Source organism: Anas platyrhynchos, chromosome 2 (assembly GCF_047663525.1).
Source record: "Anas platyrhynchos isolate ZD024472 breed Pekin duck chromosome 2, IASCAAS_PekinDuck_T2T, whole genome shotgun sequence".
Taxonomy (NCBI): domain Eukaryota; kingdom Metazoa; phylum Chordata; class Aves; order Anseriformes; family Anatidae; genus Anas; species Anas platyrhynchos.
Genome location: NC_092588.1, coordinates 158,251,455 through 158,270,075, shown reverse-complemented (window position 1 = coordinate 158,270,075; position 18,621 = coordinate 158,251,455). Strand labels below are relative to the sequence as shown.

Sequence of the window (18,621 nt, the reverse complement as noted above, 5' to 3'; positions counted from 1 at the left end):
GAAAAGAAAAGAAAAGAAAAGAAAAGAAAAGAAAAGAAAAGAAAAGAAAAGAAAAGAAAAGAAAAGAAAAGAAAAGAAAAGAAAAGAAAAGAGAAAAGAAAAGAAAAGAAAAGAAAAGAAAAGAAAAGGTTGCTAATTTCATAGTAGGAATTGATTTTGGCTTCCCCTGATTCTTTTTATCCTTGTGATACACCCACAAAGTCACCTATGCCAGAAGCCCCACGAAGGCATCACAGGTGAAAGAAAGAAAAGGAAACCCAACAGGACTTACTCTGTGTCGGCTAGAGTGGCTCTCACGCTGGCCCACGCTGTAACAAATACAGCAGGGAGACCTGGAAAGAAACACAGATCAATGGGGTGAGCAGGGGAATTAGAGGACTCTGATAGCATAAGCCACTTCGGAAAAGGATAGGGGAAGGTGGAAGAAGGAGTTTTTAAATATTCAAGCATAATTTGGACCATTAAAGCCATTTGGACCATTAAAGCATTTGGACCATTAAATCTTGTACTTTTTATCTCTTCTGTGGTTCAAGCACTGTAATGGTAAACCAAGGCTGGGAAGGGAGAATTTTATGGAGGCCAAATGGCATGGCCTGGACAAGTCCACCCTACTAAAGTCTCCTGGTTTTCAAAATGGAGCAACTTGCTTTGCTTAAGCTTAAGCTATATTCTAAGCCATGCCTGGAGACGCCCCGTTGATCCGGGGTCAATGGACCCAACGTGAGTCATGGATTTAGGACAAATGGTCACATTCCTGTACCTAAGTTATGGCATTGCTGTACGGAGACATAGCCTGTATGGCCTGAACCTGTGTGACCGCTGCTTGCTCCACATAAATGATTCAACTCAAAGCAGAGATGGGGTTTGTATAGTGCATCTTTCCCAACATATTTGTTCCTTTCCTTTGGATTCAGGGAATGGTGGACCTAGAATTGGGCTCAGACTGTATCACCCTGAAAATGGCCTTGAGTATGCCAGAAAGTTGCATTGAATCCAGAACACCTTGGTGGCAGCAACGAAACAGGGTCTGGGCATGCCTTTTGCAACTTTCCATGCTCACACATTGTTTAACTGTCAGGTAGCTCCCAACCATCTCAGAAACCTCTCTTCGTGGTTCAAACCATCCATTTTGGGGAGAGAAGTGGTGTGGAAGGAGAGCAAAGCTGTATAAGTGTAAGCTGTGCCATCACCCCAGTTGGCCTCTAGGCTGGGAAAACAAATTCTGACCCATTTAATTTACAGGAATTGATGTGGCAGGTAGATTGAACTCACCCATGGGCCTTAACCAAGCCCCTGAAAGAACTGCACTGCCCTATGCCCTATGTACACCACTGATATTTTTTAAGAGGCGCCAAGGCAGTGTCTGGCTGATATTTTGGCTAGAGCAGTAAGAAGTAGAAATGAGCTGAAGGAGGAGATTTTGGAGGGAAAAATTAATGTCTTTTTTTTTTTTTTTTTTTTTTGGAATGAAAGGTCAAGGGCTCTTTCATAGGTCCTAACTCTCTACAAATTTTTCTTTACTCCATTTTGATTTTTTCTGGCCTGGATGGATAAAAAACTCTGTTAAGTGTGAGAAACTTGCTGCATGAAGCAGACAAATGCTGGAATTCAGCGTAATACTTCCAAAATGCTCTAGCCCAAGGTTCACTCCCAAAGGAACCATCCTCATTTCAGCACAGTTACACTGGGCATCGTCTTTTCCCTGCAAAAAGTAAGAGAATCACCAATATCCAAATGCAATCTTCTATTTATTTTTTTAGGGTCCAGTTCTGCTTTATTTGTACAACTGAGTCCCCTACTGGCTTCCCTTAAAAGGCAGGATCAAATCCACAGTAGCTTCCACAAATTCCAGAAGAATAACCCCTTTCAGGTGAAAAAAAAAAAATTAAAAAATAAATAAAGGCGACATTTATCACCGATGACTGTAAATATGCTGTTCACAGTCTAAGCTCATTGGGGCTCGGCGTGCATAAGCACACGCTTAACTTTCAGCATGCACTTAAGTCTCATTAGAGTGCTTAAAGGCTTTCCTGACCACGGACGCTTTCCTGAGCTGGGGTGTGGGGCAGGGACGCCTGTCTCGTACACACATGGACAACGGGGCCGTTATCTTGCTTGGAACCTTTAAATGCCACGGTAATATAAGAAAGCATAAATAATTAAACACAGAGCCTCACTCAGGACCAGCACTGCCTACAAAGATACATTTATAAGGAATGCACCCTGCTTCACAATCCCCTGCAATGGCTGGCACTGGATAGAAAATACTTAACCTATTGCACCGGGAGCCCATGAGCGTGCTGAAGCTGAGGGCTTGGGGAAGGTGATGATTTATTGCAACAAGCACCATCTATATCCTTCCCACTGCTAATCACCCATCTATGAAAAATACGTGCGTGCTGCGAACGACTGGCAGAGCTACCCGAGGCTCAGATGCTGTAACTACTGATAGCAGCACTCACATTCCCCTTTGCACCCTCTGCCTTCAGAGGCTCGGGTGCCTGCTGCCTGCCCATAGGCGCTGGATGTTCACCCGTTATGGTGAAGCTGTAATTTTGAAAGATGGATTGTTTCAGAGATTTGGATGCGTTAGACACATACTTGTTCCTCGCTAGCCTGTCCTGTATTTCAGAAAAGACACCATTCCCATTCCTATTAATGCTGTGTTGTGTTAAAGGTTCCTAGCAACAATAACACATAGAGGAGAAAATAATTATATCTATGCATGTATTTATTCTGCAACTGCCACCTCACTCTGTGCAGGCAAGCTTAGGAAAAGGATCCTTGACATTTTCTGCAAAACACACAAAATGAATTCCTGGCACCAGTTTTATTGCTACGTTTGTCTTTCTGTCTCTCTAGCGTGCTTCTTCTTTTCAGTGTGAACAGTCATAAATATTCTTAAATTTACGGAACGTGGAATGAATCCTCCCCCTCCCCTTTCCTCTGCCCCATTTTTAGATTCTCCCTCCATCAATGCAACATGCAGAGCTTGGGCCTCCAGGTGATTTTTGGAATTCAGCTTTTTCCTCCCCCTCTGGTAAACCAGTCTGTGGAAGGCAGGGTCAGGAGGCTTAACGTTCCCTCCAGCATCTCTTTTACTTTCAGAGGGTGATGACTGGCTTTTTGGTGTCTCCACGTGAAAGTGATGCCCTGAGATGGACAATACTACTGCTGAGCACTCACAGCAACCATTGATGGGAGAGCCATTAACCAAAAAACCTCAAAGTTAGACACGTAAAGATACAAACAGGCAGATGCCCGAGAGGATGCAGCTCCTCTTGTGATTAAATGCATCTGGCCAACCTGCCAGAAAAAGAAAAGCGAGCCTCCAAAAAATCCCATGACCTCCTAGGTGGTTGTGTGTGCAGAGGGGTGCGGGTGCAGGTGGGCGCGTGCTCGTCCTCCCCCAAACGGTGTGCGCAAAACCAGCGTGATGCAGGACGAACCCCGCGGGGCGGCGATGCCGTGAGCGACTTCTACAGAATCCACATTGTATGCGCTGTGCATTTCCAGTCGTTACACACAGTGTGTACAATGCAGGTGCTATAAAGTCAGGCGTGGAAAGGGAGGTGGTGAAGTCGCCATCCCCGGGGGTGTTTAAAAGCCGTGCGGGTGTGCTGCCTAGGGACGTGGTTTGGTGGCGGGGTTGGGAATGGTTGGACTTGATGATTTTAAGGGTCTTCAACCAAAATGATTCTATGGTCCTGTCATCACCCTATCAGACAGCAAAAGTCTCAAGCTGCACAAATTCTGGTGTCCATCCCAGCCCCTGCTCTGCTCTGCCACCTTCCTTGCACACGTGTCCTGGCACGTGGAGAAGTGCCGTTTGTGCATGTGTCAAAGCTGTGAGTTAGAGAGGCAGTTGCAAAGCGCCTGCTAGGAGAAGAAAGCTCATGAATAAAGACCTTATGTAGGGCTGGAGAAATCTGGTCTCCGTTCCCTGCTATTTGAACACCTCTGAGTTTACAGGGAGTGTTTTTTCAGCCCCTCTCTGTCACAGTTTCCTCGTATCAAATGGGACCAATAACACTTACATACACCTCTTGCCCTGTTAGGTAGGAATGCTTTCAGGCAAGGATGATTTCTGCATAGATTACCACGCGGGGCTTCCCATCACGGGTTTTTGGACCTGAGACACCTCTGACAATAACACGTGGATCTGTTTGTCTCGTTCAGGTCTCCCTGCAATGCTCATTTGCACCGTAGCTGAAAGCCAGTGCGGTCCAGCCGGGGGAATTAACGCGGTGTGAAGGAAAAATGCCAGTGGAATCAGCTTGGGTTTTCTGGCTATTGGTCATGCTTCTTAGACTTCCTTCATAAAACAGCTGCAAGGAACTTGAAGTCTGCTGGGGAATTTATTGTTGCCCATAATACCATTATTTATTTATTTTTGTTGGGTGCTGGCAAGGAACAAGTTCCTGTCTGTCATCGGTGCCTCCTCTGCAACTGCAAGAAGGGCGCTGCGGACTTGCACGGAGCCCTGCTCCTTTGTGCCAGTGAGGATGTGGACTGAAAAAACAGCCGAAATCTTTGGGTCTGACATCAGAATAACTGTATGTACTGGTTTCCGCTGGAAATAAGCTGCTGCAGGATGACTTTTGCTTCCCCCACGTTGGAAATTTCCAGGCAGGATAAATCCTCCCTTGTTTATTGTTACACAAGTAAAAAATAAATAAAAAAAAAATAAAAAAATCCCAGCTTTTGGGGCAAATGTCTTTTCTCTACCTATGTGGAATGTCATAATTATTTATCACTGATTCCCTGTCATTCATTGCTGTGGTATGGGCAGGATCCAGTGCCCACTGCAGGGAACTGGAGTTTTTCCACTGACTCCAGTGGGTCTTGGATTGGGTTGCCCTTTCCAGTGCCCAAAAGCTATCAAAGCAATACGTCTGTTCGGGTGTGTGTGTGTACATTATCATGCTAATCAAAACAAAGCAAAAACAAATGCAACTGGAGGGATCCTATGTTCTCATTCCAGAGGAATTTAAATTAAGCAGCCTCAAACTTTTGGAAGCACACAGATGATTGGTGTTGTGACAGGTGTGACTTCAGCTTTGTGGTTGCTCTGATAAAATGATTATACTCTGGCAGCGGTTGGAAGAATTAATGAGAGGAACCCATGCCTGTTAGACTGTTTTCCTTTGGCTGCATTACGAGCAGCATCAAGTTGGTTTTTCTTGTTAAACATATGGCATTATTTTTCAGCTGCTTCTCTCTCTTCCAGGATTTGCTCTGGGGAATTGCTTCCTGAAGTCTGCTCCATACAGCGCAGTGCCATTTTCTGAGGAGCACATTTTATGTAGCTTGAAACTTTGGAAGAGGGTGTGGATTTTTGCTTGTTGATTTATTTTATTTTATTTTTTTTTGCTGGTTTGTTTTAAAGAGCTGATATCTAAATTCTTTTCTCTCACTGCAGCCGAGGTAACAAAGTCTCTGTCTCCAGAATATCTCTTTTTATTTATTTCCCCCCCAATCCTACTGGCTGGTGGGGACTTGACTCTACCTGAGAGATGGATGCCCACTTTGGGACTGACTTTACACCTCCTGTCCTTGTCACAGGGCAGCACCAGCAGTTTTTGTCCTGTGCCCCAGCTGAACATGAGGTTAGAAAGGAGCTTTTGGTCCCCTGCTGCCCCATAAGCAGAGTGTGGAAGGAAAAAAGCAGGAGAGAGTCCTGCAGGCTGGACTGCCCTGGACTGATGAATCACTTGCATGTTCTTACAAACAAAAAAAGTGCAATTCTCTATAAACTCACATTTACATTATCATCTGGCTTGCTTGGGGACACTGGCTATGTACAGTGGCAAAGCACGATAGTAGCCTGCCATCCATTTCCTGGAGCCCTAATATTTCTTCATGCGACATATCTAGACTTTCTATGTCCAAAGGCTTTTCCCAGACTGTGGGTACCTATGCCCTGGTTGTCCAAACCTTTGATTGTACCATGGGTCACTCAGCACCCAAAAACTTGTTTTTTTTTCTTCTGGAAGAAGACATGTCCTGGAATGGGGGTGGTGTGGTGCACTCATTAATCTTGCCCTAAAATGCAGTCAGGATGTGGCCAGGTGCATTTTGGACTTGGAAGCTGGGAAGAGCTCCTGGGCCATATGGTTTAGAGGTAACCATCGATGCCTCTAAGCAGGTTTTTCCTGCTGTAAGCTCCTTTGTAGACCTACACCCCATTATTCATAGTTACGTCCTTGAGGATCATCTAATATGTTTCCTGTTCTCCCTTCCAGTCCACATGCTTCAGACAACCGTGGGCAGTGTTTTTATTGTCCTCAGCCTACCAGCACCTCATAACGGCTTGCAAGCCAAAGCTGATGCCAGAAGTGAACAAAAAGCACATTCTCGTCTGAAATGCCTGTGCCCACAACGCCTCCCACTAATGAGCACCCCCTCTGCACCCACTTCCCCCCCCCTTTCTCTCTACTCCATGAAAAGATGCCTGGGTTAAAAGAAAAAAAAAAAAAAAAAAAAGGAAGAAATGGCTTTCCCACAAATTGCAGGCTTCTCGTGGTGTTCCAGCACTCGTGAAACCTCAGGAGCTTTTTACAGTGACTGAGATCAGAGGTAGGAAATCAGAGCTGAGGTCTGCCGTTGGGAGCAGATGCTCACAGCTTCACGCAACTTTCCACCCCCTCCAGCACCGTGCTGGGTACTCAGCGGGAGGCACTTGGCAGAGCTGGGGATAACTCAGGGAGTGCACTAACATCAGCTGGACTGAGCCTTCCAGAGGTCTGGGAAGTCAACACCACAATTTAGAAATGTTAAAAAACTTCACCACGCAGCACACCAGCCCTTGAAAAAGCCACCGTGTCCCTGATGCTCACTCTGCCTATGTTCCTTCCCCTGGGTCTACATTTTTTGCTTCAAAGACCACCTCCAATAACCTTCTGATGGGTCAGCCGTAAGGAGCAGCCATGACTTACCCCAGCCAAATAATGTGAATCCCCAAAGATACTTCTTCTCTGAGAAAAATGCCATGAAGATGAGGCTGTGGAGATAGAGCCCTTCCACCAGGATCCAGTAGTAATTGGTTGCCAGGAAGTAGAGGAAGAAGGTAACCGCTACTTTACAACCCACCTGCAACGACCACAGAAAGACGGGGTTATGCTAAAACACGGTGTGAAATTCCTGTTCTGTGTAAATCCACGATATTTGCCAAGATGGGTCGGGAAACGAGATGGAGAAAGGGAAAAAAGAGATCAGAAAGCTCTGTTGCAGGGCTTTTACATGGAGGGGAGTCAGTGCGAGAGCAGAAGAGATGAACAATTGGGAAGGAAGGTCCTAAGCCTGGCTTTATGTCTCCAACAGCAGGTGAGTGGGGAGAATTGGGCACAGGTGGGGAGGTGGTGACCTGAGACTCTCCCCCAACCCAGTGATGAGGGACTCGCCCGCTTTTTAGAGTTTCTGGGTTTCCCCTTTACCCCGTGTAGCCTTTAAAGCAGCTTGCAGAAAATATTAATTATATACATCTTGTAAATAAAAGAGGAATTTTTATTCCGTCCAGCTCTTATGCTAATCATTTGCCAATCATAATGGATATGGACAAATTATATATATATATGTACATGTATATATATAAACATGGACACATATGCATCTATTGTCTTTTACAGACAAAGTGAGATGGAATAGAATGAAGGTCAATTAAAAGAAATCCCCATCCAGGTTGAGCAATAACTTATATATTCACAAAAAATCATAATCTACCCGCACACAAAGAGTGGCAGGCAATAACTGGAAACAAGAGAAATAATTAATTGTTGCCTTCATCACTCGCTTGCCTTTCAACTCAGCAGAATGGGAAATGCTGTTTAATTGCTAATATTCAAATAATGTAATACATTATCCTAATTATTCCTAATAATGAGTCCACACCAAGGAAAACCAGAAAACAATGCCATGAAATACTTTGTGTTCTTTTCAAATAGGGAGTGCACTGAAGCGCGCTGAGCGCTCCAGCCAGAGACTTGCCAAATTAATTAAAAGGATCTCTTAAATGGGAAGAAAACATGATTGCAAATTTCCATCTGGGGAGACTCGGACACACAGAAGGGCACTTTGCATATGCTGATTTTATGCTTAGACATAACCCCTCTTGTTCGTAACCTGAAACAACATTTGGGGACGCGCCGGAGCAGAACGTAACTGGCCAAGTGAGTGCAAAGGGATCTGTGCAGTAAAAGCTGACCTTGGCCATTTCCAGAAGGGGTCCTAAGCTGGAGTCAACGGGCACAGCTCCCTGAAGGGGTCTGTGGCATGACAGCTGTCTTTGGACAGCAATCTAGGGATGTTTGCTGTGGGACAACTGCTGCGATTGCTGCCGCTGTATGAAACCCAGACAATAGGGGTGTTTGTGGCCAGTAGCACGGGCTGTGAAAGGCACTTAGGAAGCCAAGTTGAAGACACAGGAGAAAAGCTTGTGCTGTGGGCTGCAGTGCCACATTGCTAGAGCTGCTCTAGTGGCATGCTCAAACTAGCTTGGATTTCTTTTTTTTGGGGTGTGCATTGAAGTTAATCCTTGGTCTTAGGTAGTGAAAACCTTCCCCCTGTCTCTGTAGCACCCTGCAGTGTGTGGATGAGAAGCTGCCACATCTAGGCTCAGCCCTGGGAAATCTGTGATGAGGCCAGAGATGAGGAGAGCAGACAGCTTCAGCAGGTAGGGAGAACTTCAAAACCTGAGGGCAGGCTTCATCCCCACAGGGACACGGACAGTGCAGATGTCTCCATCTGAGCCTTCTGTGCCGTGATGAGACACAAGTACCTCCTGAGCCAAGTTCACCTGACCTTGCTTTAGTTTTCACTCTAGGATGTGGTGAATCATGCTCTTGACCACTGGCTGTGCTGACCAGAAACACCTTGAACCAAGGCTGTGCTCTGTTCTGGCTGCCAGTCTGATGGCACTGATGTTACAGCACAGCAGTGCCTCTGTGGCTTCCACAGAGAGGAGCTCCAGGTCAAAAATCAGTCACTGACCCATTGCAATAAAAACGTGTGATGGTTTAACACACCACCGAAAAAAGATGAGGCGTTGAATAGAAGGGACAGAGGCATGAGGTTTAGAGGGGCTGGCTGCTCTGGCAATACTCACAAACTGTGACTTGTCTGCTGGAGGTGCTTCAGTAATGGATTTCAGGTCTTCCTCAGAGATCCGCTCCATCTCCTCCAAAGCTGACCCAGAGTACAAGACCGCGTCCTTCACAAAGATGCTCATGGCTCTCAGCATGAAGGAGACAAACAGGTGCATGTGGATGTAGTTTCTAGTGCAGTGCAAACGCCTGGCGTGGAGGAAAGAGGGAAGGGATGGGGCAGTTTAGTCTCTCAGTTGGATATATTCAGGGTCCCCTCTGCTTCTGAAGATCCCCAGCTCCTCTCCTCAGCACCGTGCCACCTCTAGCAGCGCTGGTGCCACTGCTGCCCTGCACTCCCAGTTCACCCATGAGGCTGGTAAATGGTTTGAAGCCTACTCCAGGGGCTTGGCTGCTGCTGGCTCTGCATGAGGACGACACAGTACCTCTGCTAATTTAAGCTCCTCTGTTTCTGACTGAGAACTTTTGGCAAGAAATTAAGATGCATTTTGCTTGTATTGAGCCCGGGTAGTGAGCATGCCTGCAGTGAGGGGGGCATATGGCATGCAGTCCATGCTCAGGGTGTGCAAACCATGAGTGCAGCGTGTGTGCAACGAGGTTGCACCTGCAGGACACTGCGTGCACAGTGCACGTGCACCTGGAGGCAGCGGGACGTGCGTTCAGTACGAAGCACACGCACAGGGCGTGCACGTCTGAAATAAAGATGATTTTCCATGAATGCAGTGGGTGTGCAGTTCCTGTGCAGGGGGTGTGCGGTGAGCATGCACCCAGTGTGCAGCACACGTTCAGGGAAGGTACACTTCATGTGCTGTGCTCACGTGCACAGTGTTCAGTGCGTGGGCAATGAGCGTGCATCAGGCATGCAGCCACTTCCAACATGTGCAGACATCAGGCAGGATACGTGCACAGCACTCACTGATACTAAAGTGTGCATCTGCGTGTCCCTGTCACCAGTAAATCGATCCCTCCAAGAAATCCACCCTCCTTTTAGGGTTAAATCCTGCATTCAAAGACTTCACGCTTGTCTGCACTTCATGGGCTGCAAATAAAATGAGCTACAAAAGCTATGGAGCTTGTGGTCACTAAAAACCTTGCAGAGTTCCTCATAGCATAAACTGCTTATTTTTGTGCCCACTCCAAATTCCATCCTGGGGTTCATACCTGGACTGTGCTGGGCTTTTTCCTCTGTTTGCCATTACAGACACTATCCATTGCTTGGACATGTCAAGCAGTTTTGGGGCCCCAACCCAGCAATGGCTGTATTGCAGCTGCAGGTGAATGACCCCACAAATGCTGATTGTAAAGCGCTTTAAGGTCCTTTGGGGGGAAAAGCTGGATGGTAAGAGGTGAATTAGACCTACTTCTATGAGGTATGCTTTAGAAAATACAATCCTGCCTTTGGGGAGAAAGATGAGCTAACTGATATATTTGGAGTCCCTTTCCTGCCTCTGGTACCTGGTTAGCCATGAATAAATCAATGAAATGATTTATACCTTCTTAAATCCCCAGCTCTAATACAGAAATAAAAATACAAGTGCACAAATAAGATAAATAATAAATAAATAAAATAAATATATATTTTTCCCTCTCCTTTTGGGGAGCTTGTTGAAATAATAGCATCTGTTTCCTGTACTATTACAGTACAAATTAAGCCAAATGGAGCTGTTGAGGTGTAAATGAAGACGGGCTTTGCTCCCTGCATTTGGAATGCAGCCAGTGCATCTCTGGATTACGTATCATCTGGAATAAAGCCTGGCTTGGTCTCTGCTGCTGCTTTGATCCCTGGGACAAAGATGCTCCAGCACAATCAGCTGTCTAGCCTTGGCTGTGAGGTGCTCTGGCTGGGTGATGGAAGAGAGAGAATGCCTCCTGAAAGTAGGAGCACTCATGCATTTGGTATTTTAACAACCTTGCCAGTGTCCAGTGGGAAATGGAAGAAGGGGGAAGGTCTGAGAGGACAGGAATGTGGTGGCCTTTGTGGGACATGGTCATGTTTTGGGACTACACCATGCCAAGTGCCTCCAGGAGGGGTCTGCACTGGGATGCTCCACTATCCACACAAATCCTGCCATCCGCCTTTAGCTCACTGCTGAGAGATTTGGGCGGTGACAGAGCCAAAGGCCACACATTTTATTGCCAGTGGTATGTGTCCAGGGCTTAGCCTATGCTGGTGTGGTGGGAGCTGCAGGGTCCCTCTGCAGACACCACCTGGCTGTGTGCTGCGTGGGGAATTTCCCTTCACAGCTGCTGTCTGGGCACTGCTGTCTGCTCTGAGAAGTTACTGCCAGCACCCAAAGGGAGGCAAAACTTGTGGCCCTGGTCACTGGGGGCCAGGACCCTGCTCTACCTGCCTTTGGTGGCCCAAAGGACAAATTTCCAGCTGTGAACAAGATATTTCATCCTTCCCTTCCCACTTTGCAGCAAGAAGGAGCAAAAGCCAGCTCTGTGGGCTGGATGGTGCGAGTTCAAAATGGTATTTTGGGATCTATGCTCCTTGGATGATGAAGAGGGCGGGCAGAAAATGAGACTTAGATGGGCGAGTGGCCATTTCTATCTCCCTAGGGCCCTCCACATGACTTGTGTATGGCCGAGGTTCCCTTCAACCAGTCCCTCCTACATGAATATTTCAGATTAGAGTGGAATTCCCCCTGTGAAACCTCAGCCATCTAAAAATTAGCCGTCTATGTCTAAGCTAATCATCTGAAGGAGAATTTTAGGGACAGAAAACCCTAGAAGGTCTTCTAAGTCTTCTTAGAAGAAGACCTTCTAAGGTCTTCTCTTCTCCTGTCTTCCCGTTTGCTCTAAAGCTGGTCGAGAAAACTCCATTGCAGACAAGGGGAAGAAGTCCAGACATCCCTCCCCTCATCCCCCAAGAAGTTTGATCTAAGTGCCACTACCACAGCCCGAAGCACAGATGCAACCCTGCGTGGCTTGCTGAAGAAGCACACGCCACCCCGGTTTTATCCTTCGGGAAAGCCCGAGGCTTTTCCAGTCCAGCGACAACTCGCTTAGGTAAAAACAGAGCCGCCTACCTGAAGTATCCCAGGATAAGGACAGCAACTGTGAGGGATCCCAGAGAGATGGAGTATCCAACAGTATAAATCAAATAGAGGCGATCAAAGACCTCCTGCAGTACAAATGATGGAAAAAATAGCGTCACATTAGAACGCGTCCTCCTGCAGCGTAACACATCCATGGTAGCAGTACAGAGATTCAGGCTATCGTACCTGCTGGGGGTGTCCAGCTCTGGGTCTGGGAAACCTTGGGCAATCACACCTGTTGTTGTATTGGACATTAGGGCAGCTTGGAAAGGGGTATTCCTCTTTCCTAATGACCCGGGGGGAGCTGTGACTTTTGCAAGGGAATAGTGATGAAGATGGGCTGCTCCCACACCTGGGAGTTTTGCAGCATTTTCATCCCAAAGGAAACCAAAGCGCTTTACAAACTCTCAGCCAAATCCGGAGATCACTCGGCAATTTTTGCTTGAACAAATCGAACCTGGGACTTTTGCTGGAACAGCAAAATTTAGCCATAGGGCTATGCCATACCATTGCTGACTGACTGATGTCCAGGCTGTGGAGTGTCAACCCACCACAGAAAACATGGGGAGGGCATATTTTGGCTCAGGGATGTGAGAAGAACTCACATTTATTCATTTATTTTTTTACTTAAAAAAACAACAACAACAACAAGACACTATGACAATGGTTATCCAATCCAGACACACTTTTATCCAATAAAGACACAGCTTAAGTTTGCCAAAGTCCCATTGGAAAAGGTCCTGTCACAGGAGAACTCACAGCAATTAATCCTGCAGTAATTCTTATCTCTCTTGGCCCTCTATATTTTAGAGCTGGGTACAGAAACTTTGATCTATTCTTTGAGATATTGAGATGCTTTTCTTCATTTTGTAGCTGGGGTATGAAGCTTAACTTGGGGATTACTGAACTGATTGCTGCCTGGAAAGGGTTAAAAGGTCTGCCACCATCCTGGCTTGTATGCCTTTCATCGTCCAAACTTAGAAATAAACTCTGAAGAAACCAACCAATTCAGCATCTTTCTCCTTGCTCCCTCCTCCTCCAATCCCCCTCCTGCACCCCCCCCCCCCCATGTTTCCCTCACCCCACCCGCTGGGTTGCAATAAAATTCGTAACACTGAGCTCTGAATGACAGCTCTGATTTTGATTTGAGGCTAGAAATGCTGTCCTGGAATGCAAAACCTCAGCCCTATTACATCAGAATCCCCAGATATGTGAATGTTTCTTTGCGGTTTCCATTGGTAGAGTGGTGTGCTTGCCAATATTAATCTAGTGTGTATGTGTGTGCATGTATTTATATATATATTTTATATATATAAATATATATACAGGGGGGTAGTAGGCACTAAAAAGTGAATGTTAGTAGGCTAGAGAGTTTTAGGAAAAACTTTACTTTTGTTCCCTTCAAGGCCTGGTGCACATTTCCCACTGCCAGATTAGTATCTTTGAACTGGAAAACATTTGCCTCCATGGTGAAAGCTTTTTTTTTTTTTTTTTTTTTAAATTTTTTTTTTTTTTTTTTAAATCTTACTCTGAGTTTTGGATTCTTGGTAATTCTTTGGCAATTCTGAGGTGTTACTACGCCCAGCTGAACAAAAGCGTCCCTGAGACCCATTCAGAAATTGAACCGGAAAGATCCACGTTCCCATCAGACAACGACACCGTTGTAGCAGCGATGGCCTTGGGAAGGGCCTGCTGATTGGCTGGCAGGACATTTTCGGAGGCTGTGGTTAATTCCTCTCATTAACCACAGGGCCTCTTTTTGAAAGGATGTCGAGTCAGAACTGCCAAGACATACACATGCGTGCATGCATGCATGCTACTGGGCCTGTCTGCAGATGTAGGTGCTGCAAATCCTACCCAGTGCCACAGTGGGGATCCTTCAGGGATAGTGATTTTTTTTTGGATGGGGGACTTGGATCCTTGGGGAAGGCCTCAGAAGGTTTCCCAAAAACGTGGGGCTGCCAAAATGGCTTCATGGGGCAGCCTGTGGGAGTGCAGCTCATGCTCACTTGTTTCCAGGGGTGTTTGTCCTTGGGAATGGTGAGACTTGGATTTACCCAGGAAAAAAAAAAAAAAAAAAGGCTTGAAGGGCAGTTCCAGGTCTCACTCATCTCCTAGCACAAGGGAGGTCCTAGCTCTGTGGAAACCACAATGCTGAATCAGGAAAGGTCCTCCAGGTAACAAAATATTGAGTCATCTGCCAGCTGAAACAACCACCATCATGGTCTGAGAAACCTCTTTTTCAAGAAGAGATGGATGGGACATCAAATAACTCACAGAAGACCACAGAAGTCATGCATGGCCAAGCCATGGGCATAACCTCCGTCATCTCAAGACGACGTGCTACCCAACAGACCATCCTTACCCAATAGACCATCCTGATACAGCTGGAGCTGAACTTAATGTCTCTAGCCAGCCTGCCCTGAAGACACGCTGACCATCACTGGACATCCACTGACCAAGGGTGGCAACCCACCCTTCAGAAATCTGGCCTCACCACCCCAAAATATGCTGTTTCAAAAGGTATGACACTTAACCTGTGCCATTTAATTCGACCCTTGCCAAAATCCTTCACCGTTTCAACTGTTGATGTATGCACGCTGAAAAAAAGAAGCTGAAAGGAAACTAAGGAAACCAGAAGGACAAAACCTCAATGTCTATGATTTAGATTATCAGCAAAAGATTGTAAAGCTCATGATACAGTAACCAGATTAGGGAACATTGGTTTCATGGTCAGTGTCTGAATGTTGCTGTCTGCCCACTCCATCCCATGCCCTGTTGGGATGAGATCATGTTGGGGAAGGTGTGTGATGGATCTAATCTTCCTCTTTTATGTCTACTATAGCTTCTCTGTGTCTCTTGCCTGTGCCATCTCCCTGGGAAGTACCCATATTTTCCTTTTCCCCTGCCAATGGGGGCTGCAAATGAATTTTTTGAAGGTGTACACATGGCTGAGCCAGCCATGGTAGCTCCTGGAGGGATCTGGGCAGGATGAGGCCCCTCTGATGTGGCTGATCTGGCTTTGGGGGTGCTGAAATGAGTTCCCATCAAGTCACGCACCATACTTCCTCTCTAAGTTGTGCTCTGTGGTGCTCCCAGGCACTGCTCACCCTAAGGGCCCTTCCTTTCCCCCATCCTCATGGCCTTGCGTTGGATTTGTTCCACCAAACCACAGGAACTCATCTCGTATGGCCAGGTGAACTGATGAGCCAACCCACCTGATCCTTCCCTTCCCACCTCTCCCCAGCCATAACTCAGAGACCGATGAACCACTAAAGGCATAAGTATTATTGCAGATGTATTGAGTGCTAAGCCTGTAACCAGAACTCCCTTTTTCCCCCTCCCTGCTGGTATGGTGGGAGACTTCCTCCGTGCTCCCCTTTGCATCTCAGCTTTCCGCCAGCCTGACCTCAGGGTAGAGACTTTACAGCAGCCGAATGGCTTCGGGAGAACAGGAAACCAAAACAGGGCTGGAGATGGCTTCTGCGTGAACTCAGAGAGTGTATGGAAAAAAAAAAAAGCAAAATAAACAAAACCCAGCCACCACGGGCATCCACAGGCTGGATGTGCCCCCTCCCACAAAGGTCTCTGCATTCCCCACTCCCTGCGGTTTGGAAATCTTCCAAGTGTGTGACCCTCGGAGCAGTTGGCTGTTACATTTTCATACAGTGCTCAGGGCTGAAGCTGACTCCTAATTTGTCCACTTCCACCGATGGGGAGGTAATTTGCATTGATCTGAGTCCAGAGGAAAACTGCTTTCCTCTGCAGGACAGCTCAGAGCTACATCAGAGCACCACGGATGGGGTTTCGAGGCCCCATCCCCTGTGAAACCATGGCTGTGCTTTCCCTCTTTCATTGCAGGCAGTGTAGAACAACCTGTATGAAGAGTACTTGTGCTCCCTCAACTTTCAGTATGAACCCATGGAGTCACAGTGGGTATGGTCCTCCAATTTGGTGTTAGATGTCTGTGGTGTGGATGGCTCAATCAGAGCTGGTCACCTGAGGTCCGGGCTGCTGGAAGAAGGTATTTTAGGTAGAAGAAGGTATTTGAGGTTTCAATTCATTGAAAAATTATGTGGTTCATCACAGGATGGTGCCCTCAGCCACCAACTGTATTGACTGGGTTGTCACTGACAGTAAGAGGAGCCCAGGGTGACTAGCTCAGATAGAGGTGTTTAGGTAACAATTCCATCCATTCAAGTCTCAGATGAGAGGTCTTGTCACTCTCAGGACTCAATTTGGTTGTCCTTGCACGTGTCCCGTCATTTTAGACACCCAAGTGTCCTGACTGGCTTCAAGCTGATTTGCAGAAACTAATGAGATTAATTGAGTCTCATATTCATATGGCATTTCCATGCAGATGTTTCTCATCCTCCAGGACATCTCATTTGACTCTGGACATAAACATAACCTAAGTTTCAGCAGCTGGATAAGACCTTCAGGGCTTCAGTGTTTGTGTGCCCTGTTCCCCTCCAGTGTCACAGAGAGAGATGGAGGCGACTGGCTCAGACTGAGAAATTCAAATCTATGACTCCATGATTATATGATTTATTGCCTAGGTGGCTGGTGGAAAATTGCATTCTGAACATCACTGCTTTGTGCCTTGTATCCAACTTTCTCCTTTCGGCCTTTTCCTTCCCCCCTGCGTGAGACAATGGCAAGACTGCAACATTTATGCTGTGAAGCTGAAATGGATCCAGTGGTCTTCTGAGGGGTTGGCAGGCTGTGCTGAAGGGTGGGATTAGCAGTGCATTAGGATAGAAGAGTATGTAAGGACTTTCCAGATCAAGTATCTGCAGAGTTTCAGAAAGCTGCTGATTCAGATGCTGCTAATGACATGTTTGAAATTAGCAGGGACAGCATTTTACTGTTCTGAATGATAAGAAATGCCAGAAAGTCTCTGTCACGAGCCCTAGTCACTAATTTTCTTGCCTCTTTTATTTATTTATTTTTAATTAATTAATTAAATACTTATTTGTTGATTTATTTAGTAAAAGGTGTCGCTTAAAAAGCTTAATGGCAGGGAGAAGGAATATTTGCAAAAGGCACAAAATAGCCACTGATTTTCAAAGCCTAAAGAAAACAATTGTGTTGAACATGGCCTTTTGTGATGTAATTCTGTTCTCCTCATCCACAGAGGTGTCAGGCACCTCAGCTCCTCACAGTCTGGCTAGGGACTGGGGAAAGAGTCAGCTCTCAGAACAAGACACCTGAATTTAGCTGTTTAAATGTGTCTCCAAGAGTGCTGAGGGTCTATGTTCACATAATAGTCAACAAAGCAAGGTCTTCAAATTAGGTGCCTACACCCAAGTACCAGCTGCTGTGCAAGATGCCTGAGGGTATCCACGTGGACCCCAGACAGTGTTCCAGAAGAGCACGGGTTTCATAGGTATCTGCCAGCCTTGTGCTGATGTTTTAAGTAGTTTAATATATCTCCAGTGGCTCTAGGTGCCCAAATGTAGGCAAATTAATCAGACCTCTTAACTGCAGTCACCAAAAAAAAACACACCCAAAACCAAAAATGAAAAAGGTGGGGGGAAGTTTACATCTCAGAAGCCAGCTGAGCTCTTGGGATGCCCCATAGTAGCACATATTCCTAAAAGACAGCACTCTTCCATGTCCATGCATTAACTATGGTACACATAGCCACAGGACATCCTGGTGGCACGGACAAAATGTGCCCCAAATCTGCTGTTCACATTAATAGTGGAAAATTCTCCAAATCCCATGCTACAGCCACATGCTCAGAATGCCCCACAGCTGCAAGCTTTTGGAGGGCTATGAGTAGGGAAAAATTTTTCTTTGCCTGCAGCATTTATAAACTGCTCCCAAGCACCTACTATGGGTCAGCAGTAAATGTGGGATATGAGGGAACTACATCTGACCATGTGTGGCCTTTCTTGTGTTCTCATGTGAAGTATTGTTATGTTATTGTCAGAAACCACCAGACTTTCTCAGCAGACTCTAGGCATAAAATATTATCAGCAACACCACACTAAAAGGCGCTTCAGCATTTGCAGGAACCCAATGGACTTAAGACTATAGACATGAAATGAGGACTGCACGACAAGATTGCTTGCAAGAATAAAGGTCTCAATGATGCATTTTTTATTCCTACGTATACTTTAAAACAGCTATCCATCCTTCATGATGTGAATGCATGACACTTTGATGGTATTTCATCTGCGTAGCTCAGTATACACTGAATAAACATGCTTTATGCCATCATTTTGAGGCTACACAAAGTTATTGGCTCTTAAAAAGACCCCAGAGGGCTCCAAGAACAAAGGCCAGGCATACAAGATCTTTGGTCTGAACAATGGAGTTTAGATAAAGCAGCCCTGGACCATGCTGTGCCTTTCCTATTGTGTTTGGTATGTGATGGGGTTCCCGAGGCCTCTCTGATTTCTCTGGGAGCAGTAAAACCACCATGATATAAACAAGCAGTAGGAGAGGAAGACGGGATTGGTGGGCTGAGG

At 46.2% G+C, this 18,621-nt stretch overlaps 1 protein-coding gene across 2 annotated transcripts in view; it reads right to left on the bottom strand.

The window, feature by feature from the left end:
* The window catches only part of PTH1R (parathyroid hormone 1 receptor), a 119,422-nt gene that overhangs the window by 19,667 nt on the left and 81,134 nt on the right, over positions 1–18,621 (bottom strand). For both annotated transcript variants that reach the window (XM_072033943.1, XM_021274978.4), the window contains exons 5-8: positions 12,134–12,228; positions 9,104–9,290; positions 6,939–7,092; positions 272–332 (exon numbers count right to left, since the gene is read on the bottom strand). In XM_072033943.1, coding sequence (XP_071890044.1) covers positions 272–332; positions 6,939–7,092; positions 9,104–9,290; positions 12,134–12,228 — 497 coding nt within the window. The remainder of the gene's footprint in view (positions 1–271; positions 333–6,938; positions 7,093–9,103; positions 9,291–12,133; positions 12,229–18,621) is intronic.